Genomic DNA, 12,039 nt, shown 5'->3' on the forward strand with positions numbered 1-12,039 from the left:
CAAAAAGAAGTACATTTATTAACCTTAGATTAGCTTTAAATTAACTGTACCAATCATTCTTATGGCTGTGAGTATCTAAAGCACCAGAGGTACAAGAAGCCCAGTTAGAGTTACTTTCACTGAGAGTAACAATGTTCACTAAGCAGCAGTACCTGTAGTGAATACAGTCATTTGTATTCACTATGTAACAGATAACAGCAAAACTGTCATCTGTAGAATAGATGACAGTAAAATTGAATATAACTTTTATTATTGACAGTAAAACTATCTTCTTTTGGGTTGACAATCAGCTGAATTTCAGTAGGCTCAGTGAAGAAGGGAATGAGAAAGCCTTATACTTCTTACTTTCATTATTAAATCTGGCATGAAATTTATGTATGGTCATCTACATAATCATTTGATTTTGTAGTATACTATACTATTATCTCACATCCAAGACCACATTGTTCTTTACCATACTGTTAAAGGTTAAAGAAAAGCCTTTAAAAGAAATTTCATAGTAACCGCTGATGGTAACAAAACCAAGTAGGAAAGCAGCAGCACATTTAAAAAATCTTGTAAAAAGAGGTACACTCAGATGGCAGTTTATCATCTGAGTATATGACAACCCCGGTTAAATAGTAACTGAAGAAAAATATTTTTTCAGATCCAGAGATCAAATGTCAGATTAACAGAAAGTTTAGATGAAAAGCGGAACAAATATTATAATAGACATTTTTTTAAATTTTTATTTATAGTCGCATTAACAATTTAAGTCATTAGCAGCTGGAGTGTAACTGTAAATGTACCATTAAAATTGTAATCTTGAACAAACTCAGGCCACCCATTCCTGAAACGTGTGATTAATTGAACTCAACCACTAAAAAACACCGTTATCCACGATCTAGTATTCAAATCGAAATAAAAATAACTATCTTTACTAAGATTTGAACCGTAGAACTTTCGACTTTAAAATCAACTGATTTACGATGGTGAGTTTTACCACTGATCAACCCGGTGGGTTAAGACATTACTTTCAACTTTTAAATTTTATAAATATATGATTCCTTAAATGTTTTTTGTCAAAATTCTTTTACCCGACAAAAACAAACAAGATGTATCGTGAACATAATTAAAATCAGACTGACAAAGAAAATCAAATATGTTAGGAACTGAATATTGTAACCGGTTGTGAATCTTCCAGGAGAAGAGAGAGAGAATGAAGAATGAAAAACCTGATGAAACAACAAAGAAATAATTTCTAGAAAGGATTTAAGGAAAAAGCGTAGAGGTGCGGACAATAACAATCATTACGCTTGAACGAAGAAAAGGGTGGGTCGTAGTGTCGGGCCAGTACATGTCAAGCCCTAGGCCTGCAGATATAAATACAGCCGAGGTCCAGTGAACTTCAGTTTAGAACTACAAGCAAAGCGGTTACTTAAAGGTTACTCAAGAGAAGAGATAGGCAAGGTCTACAGCTTCGCAGTGAAGCCCCACCATAGGAAGATAGGCGGACACATTATCAAATTCCACTTCCTCTTCCATACCCTTCCGACAGCACAACTGCCTTAACCCATCCCCCACATACCATGGTGATGAAAGAGCAATCTTTCTCACCCCCTTCAGAAGTTCAATCCGCCGTGCGCTTGGGCTTTTTCTTTTTCAGGTCAATCTCGAACAGCTAGAAGAAAGCGTGTTTGGCCAAACACCACCAGACCCCCCAAACCCACCGCGGACCATTATATTTTCTAGGGCTAGACCAGCATCCGCATCAAATCAAATTATACATATAATAGGGGAGTGTCTTATTCAAAATTGTCACCACCCCGGCGCACGGGCGTTCGAAAACAACCTGCGTTATATACTGCCTGCCCTTACGGCGGGCAGACATCTAATCCTTAATAAAGGTATATCGCGCTTAGACTAGTCAATCCTAACAATACTAACAACCGCGCCAAAACCGCTGATCCTACTGCCTGAGATAGCTCTGAGGCGCAACGTCCCAAAGCAATCCATCCAAACCCATTTCCTTTAATTCAAAACCAAATTGAATTGAACTGAATTAAATTAAATGATAAAGCGTAGGCCCAAAAAACCGCCTCCGACGTCCTTTCCTTAAGAGAGGACGCCCCCTTAAATAAAGGATTTCAGCCCACTCTAGGTTGAAATGGAGCGCGTCACGGAAGATAAGCTTATTAGCACATCGTTCCGTCGGGCCCCTACCGACAAACCCTCCATTGGATCGGAACGCAATCCAAACTTCACAAAACGAATAAACGTCAGCCACTATTAATAACCGCCAGTACATTAGAATCGCCCAGCAGCAAAGGACGTGAGTCCGTATACTGCGAAAAGTAGGAGGGTATTACACCCTCCGACATCCTTGCGTTCTGTTCCGAACTTCAGTTATAATTTTCAGTTCAGCGCTTGATAAATGCGAGAACGTGTGTGCATTTGGAGTGAATGTGCGGTAACAAACGAGCAAATAGTGCGTCACGAGTATTCTACTTTTGGACAGTACGAGAAGCTGTTCGGTTAGTTCGTTGTCGACAGGTGTCAAAGTGATATTATTTACTTTTAAAATATAGACTAGTTTCTTTTTGTAAAAATGGAAAGTAAATAGTTCTTATATAAAGTGAAATATCGATTTTCTATTGTTATTTCGCTGTTATAATCACTCATTAATTTTATATTAATTTATGTAAGTTATTTTAAGGTTTATCGGATCCGGAATTGTATTTTATTATAATTGGTTTATTTTGAACATTACAAATTATTTAGAGTAAATAAATTTATTTGTAAGAATTTTTGCGTGTGCTTTCTTTCAATATTCTTTTCGAACCGCGAAAAACGCAATAATATATATGTTTTTGGACTTACTTGAGCGTGAATATGAACCATGTCTTTTGCCATCATGAATGTGCTTACATTGTAGCAAGTAAAAGCGCACAACAGTTTTTTCTATTTATATAATTTTATTAGTGTATAACATTCGCCTTGTTTGTATCATCTGAGTGAACTGATTTACAAACAAATAAATAATTTTCTCACATTACAGCTTCTTGGAAAACCTAGTGTTAATGAAGTAAGTGTCAATCTAGTGTAAGTATTGTAACAGGTATTCTGTTGCAGCTATTTCTTAAATTTGATGTTTCATTAATGATTTTGACTGGTAACTGGAGTAAAATAATCTTCCTTCTTAGAATTTAAAAATAATCCCCAGTTGTTCAGTGGAATGTCTGAGTAGACCTATTAAATTATTTGTATCAATCATTATCTCCGCATTAAAATTTTTTTGTTGTACATGTTTTCATTTTTCTTTATTATTGTGCATGGTAGTGGTGAAATAATAATAATAATTTTATTCAATTACATAAATTAGTTTTATGCTATTGAAACTAATAGAAGTTATTATAAATCTGTGAATTTATTGGGAAATAGGCTTCCTTGTCTTAAACTACCCCTTTTGTAATAGTAATAAAGACTTCTTTATACCTTTTTCTAAACAAATTTTTAAGTTAATGCGCTTTTAAATAATATTAATTTAAAAAATAATTTGTGTTTTCTGCATCCTTATTTTTTTGTTTAGAATAGTTTAATTTTTTATTAGTATTATAAAAATTGATCTTTTATTTTGTACTGATGCTATTTATTTATTAAATTCACAATTTTGTTTAAAATTACAAAAAAAAACTTTTAAATTAATAATCTAATGAAACGAAACCACATCTATTTTATTATTATGGTTTATTTTTTTACCTTGCTCTGATCAAAGTTTTCCTTTGAATTCATTTTACGCTTTCAGAAAAATGTGGATACTAATCATTTTATACGTGTGAGACAACATACTTTTTCCCATTCCTGATGCTACCTATGTATCATATAATCTTATACTGATCTGTATAGAATATTTAATCGTTTATATTATATTTATCATAATAATTTAAAAACTTTTTATTCCATTTTCTTCTGTTTTAGATTTTCTTGGACTACGAACACTGTATTCTGACTTTGAAACAGATTGGCAAATTCCATGCTCTTTCTTACGCTGCGAAGAAAGAAAATTTCTCAAAATTTTTGGCTGCAGTTTCAAAAATTGAAGAAAAATGGGATATCGAGCGATTACATTTGTGGAAATATATACTACGTCTTTGTGGAGAGCGTGGTGTTATGCCTATAATTAATGAGAATCAGTCAGTTGAAATTTTGAAAGAATTTCTTATGAATTATGACGACCCGGTAAATTTTTATTACAGTCTAGTAAAACCAGTTGAACCTGAAGCTGTTTTATGTCACGGAGACTTTTGCAGGAACAACATGTTATTCAGTTACGATAGTGATGGAAAACCAGTGTCAGTGAAATTTTTTGATTTGCAAACTCCACGTTATTCATCTCCTGCGATCGATTTATCATTTTTTCTTCTAATGAACACTTCTAAGGAAATGCGAGAAAATTGTTGGGATGACTTCCTCAACGCCTACAGGGAATCAGTAAAATCAGTTTTGCCAGATACTGAAGTTCCAGAAGTAGATTTCGGTAGGGTAGGTGTGTATGGATACCTACACTGCAGTTTTTTTTTGCCGATCATGTCAGCAGAAAATCGTAATACCCCACCTATTGAAGAACTCTTAAAACTTACGCCCTATGAACGAGGAGTTATTATGTCAAAGACGGGAGGTCCAAAAGAGACACAATATCTTGTCGATATAGTTAAGTTTCTTTTAAAGAAAAACTACATACGAGCAACCTACTATTAAGTAACGTGTGATTTCGGTTTTTTAATCTTTAGTCTCATTATATATACAACACATCATATTAAAAGACTAGAATATTTTACTTTGTCTTTTAGATTAACTTTTTAATTTGTCTACAACATTTTTGATATGATTATCGTTAATGATTTATGTAAATAATAAAAAATTGAATTAAAGAAAATATCTAAGTCTTTTAAAACCCAAATTAATTAAAGATCTGTGGATTAACTTTTGTACTTTTATAAAATACAGAAAGCCTGAAATGGCCATTTACTATAATGACCATAATAATGACCATTATAATTACTACTTACGAATTTGTATTATTTACTGTAAAATTACAACTAATTATTAGTTGTAGTATGTTAAGATATAAATAAATTTTTTTTTAGTAATAATGCGTAGAATAAAACTAACAAAAGGAAGAAACAAAATTTTATAGATATGAACGTCATCGGCCTCCTGCCAAGTTGAGATAAAAATAAATAAATAAACCATTGACTCTCTCTTCATGATAATTAATAAAAGAGACGATAAAAATCATAAAATAATAATAATAATGATGAAAGAATAAGAAACCGAAGCTACGGACTAAAGTGTATCGGAACAGATTATAATTACGAAAGTAGTCCTATTAGCACATATAAATAATACTCATAACACAGGCCAGCATTGCCCGTTATTTAATTATATATTAATACTTAACTTAAGACATAATCTGTATAGAATATATAAAGTAAAAGTAAAACGACGTATTTAATGAAAACAAATTATACAAAATAAACAAACAGATTAAAACATACCTTTACCTTGCAACGGACCTCAACTATTCAAAAACAAAAAAAAAATGTTCTCAACACACACACACAAAGCACATTGCGCACATATTCCCCTATGTATTATATTCCCTAATTAAAGATTTTCTATTCATCCATGATAATCTAACAAATCCTATCAATGGCCTCCAGTCACAACAATCTAATATTTCAACTTGCTGAGTTCCTAATGTGATGGTGCCTAGTTTAACCAATGTAATCTGATTAAATACTGGACATTTTCCAATAAAATGATCCATATTTTCTTCTTTTATTTTATTACATAACGTACTTAAATGTTGCAAACCATCCCTGTCCGGATAAAATTGAAATATTACAACGCACATCGGGATTTAAAAACAACCGAGATGTCGTTTCGTAACATGTCGTTTCTAGTAAATTTAAAATTGCACTTAAAATAATTTTTACTTGCCCAGACCCCACTTTAAACGGCTACATATTGAATAAAACTGTTCCCCACATTATCCCAAAAACGTTTACTGTTTGGCAAACTGTCAAGCTGTCCCTTCTATAATAATGGACCATTCACGCCGTTACTTATTTCAATTTCATACTTCGCATACAAACGCAATCATAAATTATAACACCTGTTCAGTTTTTGGTCAAGGTCGCAGACACAACGTTGTTCGAGAAACCACAGTTTTGCCGATTTCGCAATAACGGGCTAGGGTTTGTCAATAAATCAGTGAATGGTGTTATAAACAACATAACCCAAGGTAGTTTATTATTACAATCCTGACCTGTGTGCGAATGACGATGTCGGTCAGTTCTCTTCGTGCGTTAGCTGTGTTAGCGTCGGTGCTGTGTACATTGGTTTTTTTGTTATCAATAAATCGTCGGGTCAAGCTGTTTACAAGATTTAAGTTATCTAAAGACTTTACTTACTCCTCGCGGCTGTTTTTGTATTGTCGGATATAATATATAAAAATTAAAATTATATTATTTTTTAAGTAAAATGTTCTGCTTGGTAAGACTGGTCGTGCTATGTTTTTCCTGCTGTAAGTAAATTATGTGTTTGAATTCCTGTTTTTTTATTTTATTTTGTGAATGTAATGTTTATTCAATTATTTTCAATTAAATCTTCTGTTAAATGTTATTTACCGTATTGTTTTCCTTTATTATAGTTGATGCATAAACTCTTCTTGCGTTTCTGGTATAATTATAAATTTAACAAACTTTAAATAATGTTGATGTGAGTAGTATATTTATGTCGGTTCTGGGACAAAAAAATGTATGCCGGTTCTGGAACAAGGTCAAGGTAAAAAAAAAATTCGCCAAAAAACGTCAACGGCCGCACATGAACACACACGCAGCCGCGGCCGTCGCGCCGCCTCTGCCTCATGGTGCGCAAGTCGCGTCCGGGTCCTGTGGAGTGGCGGCGGGTGACGCCTAAAATAAAATCTGCGGACGTCATCAAAAAAAATCTGTTGTCATAAAAACATATTCCACGTGTTGTATAGTCACGTGCTTGCCGACTTTCCTTTAACCTTGTTTACAAAATTTGAAAGTTATTTGGAGATAATTCATTTGTGTTATACTTGTTTGTTTGTATATTTGAAAGTTATCTTAATGCCAAGGCTAACGATTTTATATAAAAGCCCGCTAAATTTTCACCACTTTTTATTGGGTTCTTACTGTTCTATTGTATACTGTGTTACTCTGTTATTTAAATTTTCTCTTCGCCATCTTTATTATTTAAGATAAGTGAAACGTCATTTTATTAACTTAATATAAAATAATATTTTGTCTTTGTGTAATTCTAGCGTTAATCATATATATGTAATTGTAAAGTTTCCAAAAAAATATATTAAATATTAATATATGCATATAGTAATTACAAATTTAAAAATAATATTGAGATTTGTGAAATCGTGTACAGGGATCACAAATTGATAAATGCCAGTTATATCGTCACAACTATTAACCGTTTTGCTGTTAGTACCATTGCTGCGGTATGTATTGCGTCAGCAATAAGGTCTCAAAATTTTGAAACGACCACAAGACAAATTTTTACAGAGATAGGATTTATTATTGCTGTTTCTAAAAAAGAATTCAGAGATTATTTTATTGAAATAATGAAACACTGTCTGTTGCAGATTGCCCAGCAATAACATTTTAGTTTACAGGCTGACGAGGCTGATATAATCTTTGAAGATGTTGTCCCTCTCGGTTCATCAGAACAAGCACCACCTTGTTCTGTGTTTGTCGAAGACGAACAGATGCTATCGACTTCGAGAGGCGGTCGTGGTCGTCAGCCGGAAGTGACAGCACAACGTCATAGAATGAACGAGGAGTCTTCGTTAACGATTAGCCAAGCGGTTGTTGACGAAAATAGTAAATTTAATTTATTAGATATACTGATTAAGTTTTACAACCTGGGCCTGCTTTCCATAAAGGAGTGGGAAGAAGCGATTTTGAGAGTAGATAAAAGAAATCTTACCTACAATACCATTTCGCTTCTGAATGTGATTACAAACACACTTAAGACGATAAAGTCTAAATGGCTCATTTCGGCTACGTTAGAAGACAACCACATTGGGATTATGAATGAAAGCTGCCGGTTATTACCGATATCCTTCCTTATTCACAACGTTAAACATGTTCCGTTAGCGAACCATAAAAGGTTTAACTAAGATGACGTGGAAAAACTGTGGTCAACGATGAAGCCGCAGAGAGGAATCAAACGGACCTTGAAAGAAGTCTTACTTGAGGACGGCGAAGATAAAAGGGTTCCTCTGTCATATGAGCAGTATATAAGTGTGTTGTTAGAAACAACACACCTATTTGTTGATCTAACCCCATACCGCCGGAGATTATTTGATGAAAATTTAATTATATAAAACTGGTGATATTGAGGGCAAAGATTGGAATGAGCAGTATGAAAAGGTCCTCAATCGCGCCGTCTTTGTTGTTAATAGAGGAAGTGAGCCTCTTGTTACATTCGATGACCTAATGTTAAAGGCCATCGAAAAAGTAAATAGTGATAAAGGCTTCAAAAGAGTCGTAAGAAAAGTAGCAGTTTTCGAACTGCTCCCTTTCTGGTTGTTTTCAAATGAGTAGTGTATAATTATTGTAATAATTATTATCATTAATTCTTTTCAATTTTTAGGCATGGCAAATTCGAATAGATGCAAGCGCATCCGATTGGGTCGTACAAGAAGAACGGATCAATTTCAATTAATTGCAAATGCGTTTGCATGTAATATACAAACTTACTATTACGAAAACCGTAACAATAATGCAAAAGATATTTGGAATTTTTTAGAAAATTTAAAAAGCGAGATGATCGAATTACTATTGGAAGCGATAATAGTGGTTCGATTACATTTAATGTTTTATTAGAGTGTACATACAGTAAGGAGTTACTCAATGAGACCAATGATATCTGTTAAAACAAAAAATGTAAAGGCGCTCGACATAAATAACGTTCCCAAACTTGCCGACGATGCTGTTTGGCGTATCCTTTATGAGGAAGCCGCTTTTGAAGGAAAAGGGAGCGGATGGTCATTTATTGATGGTATTCTGATAACAATTAATAAATATCATCTGTTGCGTAGTACTTCTTATCTTCCGTTACCGAAAGAAATATATAGGCGAAAAGCGGTTATAAATATTAAAAATAACGATAACTACTGTTTCAAATGGGCTATCCTCTTTAAATACGTGGAAGGACCGCACCGAGAACGTGTAGGTGAAAGATATAGGAGAATCGCGGACCGGTACGACTTTAGCATGTTTAGTTTCCCTACATTATTACGCGAAATAATACGTTTTGAAAAGAAAAACAATGTTTTTGTATACGTATACGGCTTAGACGATGAAAAACAAGTCTTTCCTATCAAAACGTGTGACAGCGAGTTGGCGGATCATTTCGATTTGCTTTTGTTGAAGCAGAATAATACTAGGCACTACTGTTTTGTATCGGATTTTTCACGCTTAGTTTCGCAAATGTGTTCGGGCTATTATATATTTAAAATGATAGTTTTTAAAATTGCTATATGTAGTGGTTCCATAGCCAGTTACATGATGTGGTAAAAGATTTATCTACTGTAAGGTTAGGTGACAAATGGTGAGGAGAGTGTTTAATAAATTGGTTTTTTTCCGGGAAATACAAAATCTATAAAAATAGAGAATATTTTGATTTCTCTGAATTTCTGTTCAGAAATGTTCAAGGTTGCTCGTAACTGATACCACTTTATTGTACACACCAGGCACGTGGCTTCAACGGCGGTTTGGGTGTGGCACTTTAGGCGGCTGTGTTCCTATTGGTCGTGACGTATGTCTGTGTGTGTGTGTGTGACGTCCAGATCAAAATATAGATAGTATTTGTTTGTACATGGTAGTTTTCCTGTTCAAACATGTTAGAGGGTGACTGGATGCGTAGGCATTGTGGGAAGGGATACGAAGGTCTCGTATGAATTAAGGGGGTAAGGGTCTTAGTTACTTTCTTTCTTCATTCCATCACTGTCGCTTGACTTGAACGCATACTGCACATATCATTGTCGTCGTCGTTATTGTTCTCATCACCATATACGCCAATATGTCGCAAACATTTATTCAGAAGATTAGTGGAAAGACCTCACCAAGCCAACTCACTCAGGTCACAAGTGTTGGTGAATTAATTATCAAGAAGAAATACGACATAGTATCAATGAATCGATGGACTCTTAAATACTGTGCTTGTATTATATGCACCTTTCAGCGTGAGGGTGATGATGAACATCGTTGAGGTTTTCTACCAAAGCGGTTCGCCGATGGTCTAGACAACGATGAGACTTTGAATCCGGCGCTGCGATTGGTCGGTAGGGTGTGGCCCTTTCGCGTGTACTAATGTAACGGCCGTTCAAAATAGAACGTTCAACCTTAGGCCATGTTCGTCAGCGGTTCATTAGTTGCGCGCCACACATCCTGTTGTCAACAATTCCGCACCATTACGTCATGCATGCACGCGAAGGCACACGCAGCAGTCGCCTCCTTGTGCACGAGTCACGTCGGGGTCTTGGAGTGGCTGGTGACACCTCCCTGTGCAACGGCCACGACAACCATGATCATACTCGAGGTACGTCTAAATTCTTATTTACACACACACATACACTCACACACACACATATAATATATTTCATTTTTCTCACGCGCGCAACTTATATACAACATTTTTCACTCAATACAAAAAAGGGAAAAGGGAAATTCCTACAGGGAATAAGGGAAATTCCATGATGGCGCTGCGACACTAGCGCTCCTATCAGCTGCCAGGAGTTCTATTGGCTGTACCCCCATTTTCCCGCTACTACATATACAACATTTTTCATTAAATACAAATAAAGGGAAAAAGAAAATTCTCACAGGGATAAATGGAAAAGTAAAATTACTACAGGGAAAAGAAGAAGGGAAATTCCCTCAGGGAATAGGGAAATTCCAAAAAAATCAAGTTGACATCACTGACGGGCTATGGCGTCACTGACGTCAGAATCCAAGATGGCCGACCACCGCCATCTTGAATTCGTGACGTCATTGTAAGATGCGGACGCCGCCATCTTGAATTCCCAGACGAGGGCTGTTCGCCATCCTGGATTTGGCGTCCGTATCCCCATTTTCGTACTACTTTTATCGTATACATTCTTGATAAAGGAAGGTAGGTAATGCGTTTTAAGAATACGTAATGTTCTCTGACGAAGCTACCTTCCATCTTTTTGATCACGCTAACATTCATAATTGTCGGATTTGTGGTAGCGAGTACCTTCATGCTTTGACATACAAAACGTGTTAGCCAAAATTAATCTAGTGTGCGTTGTCTGCTTATGAAATGATTAGACAATTCTTCGCTTAGTCAGCGGTTACTAGTGCTAGTTATCTATAAGTGTTACAGGAGTATGCAGCACCACAAATTGAACATCAGCAACCCAACGTTTGCTTTCAAAAAGATGGCACACCACCACACTGGAGTTTACGTGTTAGAGATTACCTAAATGTGAACGATTTCCTGAACTTTAGATTGGCACCTGTTCCCTGGCCACCTCCACCCCCGACCTACTCTACTCGATTTTTTTTTCTTTAGGGATTTGTCAAAGGCAGAGTGTACGCAATGAAGGTTGTCCACATGAATGGTTTAAAAAGAAGATTCAAAGGTGTAATTAAAAATATAACTCCAGATATTTTTCGCAATGAATAGCATGAAATTGAATATTGTCTAGACACATAACGCAGCACAAAAGGTGCTCGTACGGAACTTGTTTGAATTTAATGAGTGATGTAAACAAAACCGTTTGAAATGCTCTGTTCATCAATGAAACAAGCATGTAAGTACGTTGCTTTGTTATCTTTTTATTATCATCTAAAATGCGCTGAATAATTTATCATCGATCCTGGCAATACCTTTCCAGAAGAATCTTAGATTTAGTTATTTGTCTAGAAGAGCGGACAGTAAACAATGTATATTTAAGAAAAGAGTTCAGATAATTTAAAACATTTA

At 35.1% G+C, this 12,039-nt stretch overlaps 2 protein-coding genes across 4 annotated transcripts in view; both read left to right on the forward strand.

Moving 5' to 3' along the window:
- The window catches only part of LOC142330396 (facilitated trehalose transporter Tret1-like), a 64,245-nt gene that overhangs the window by 26,145 nt on the left and 26,061 nt on the right, over positions 1-12,039 (forward strand). The gene's annotated exons all lie outside the window — the stretch shown is intronic.
- Positions 1,337-4,902, forward strand: LOC142317802 (uncharacterized). Its single transcript, XM_075354351.1, has 2 exons — positions 1,337-1,381; positions 3,985-4,902. The coding sequence occupies exons 1-2, from the start codon at positions 1,337-1,339 to the stop codon at positions 4,735-4,737; spliced, it is 798 nt and encodes a 265-aa protein (XP_075210466.1). The 3' UTR covers positions 4,738-4,902.

The sequence above is a fragment of the Lycorma delicatula genome, chromosome 1, assembly GCF_047948215.1.
Source record: "Lycorma delicatula isolate Av1 chromosome 1, ASM4794821v1, whole genome shotgun sequence".
Classification (NCBI taxonomy): Eukaryota; Metazoa; Arthropoda; class Insecta; order Hemiptera; family Fulgoridae; genus Lycorma; species Lycorma delicatula.

Excerpts from the sequence above, each read along its gene's own strand:
- LOC142317802 (XM_075354351.1), top strand. The coding sequence starts at position 1,337 with ATGTCAAGCCCTAGGCCTGCAGATATAAATACAGCCGAGGTCCAG. Across the intron at positions 1,382-3,984 it reads TAAATACAGCCGAGGTCCAG|CTGACTTTGAAACAGATTGG; the intron begins TGAACTTCAGTT and ends GAACACTGTATT.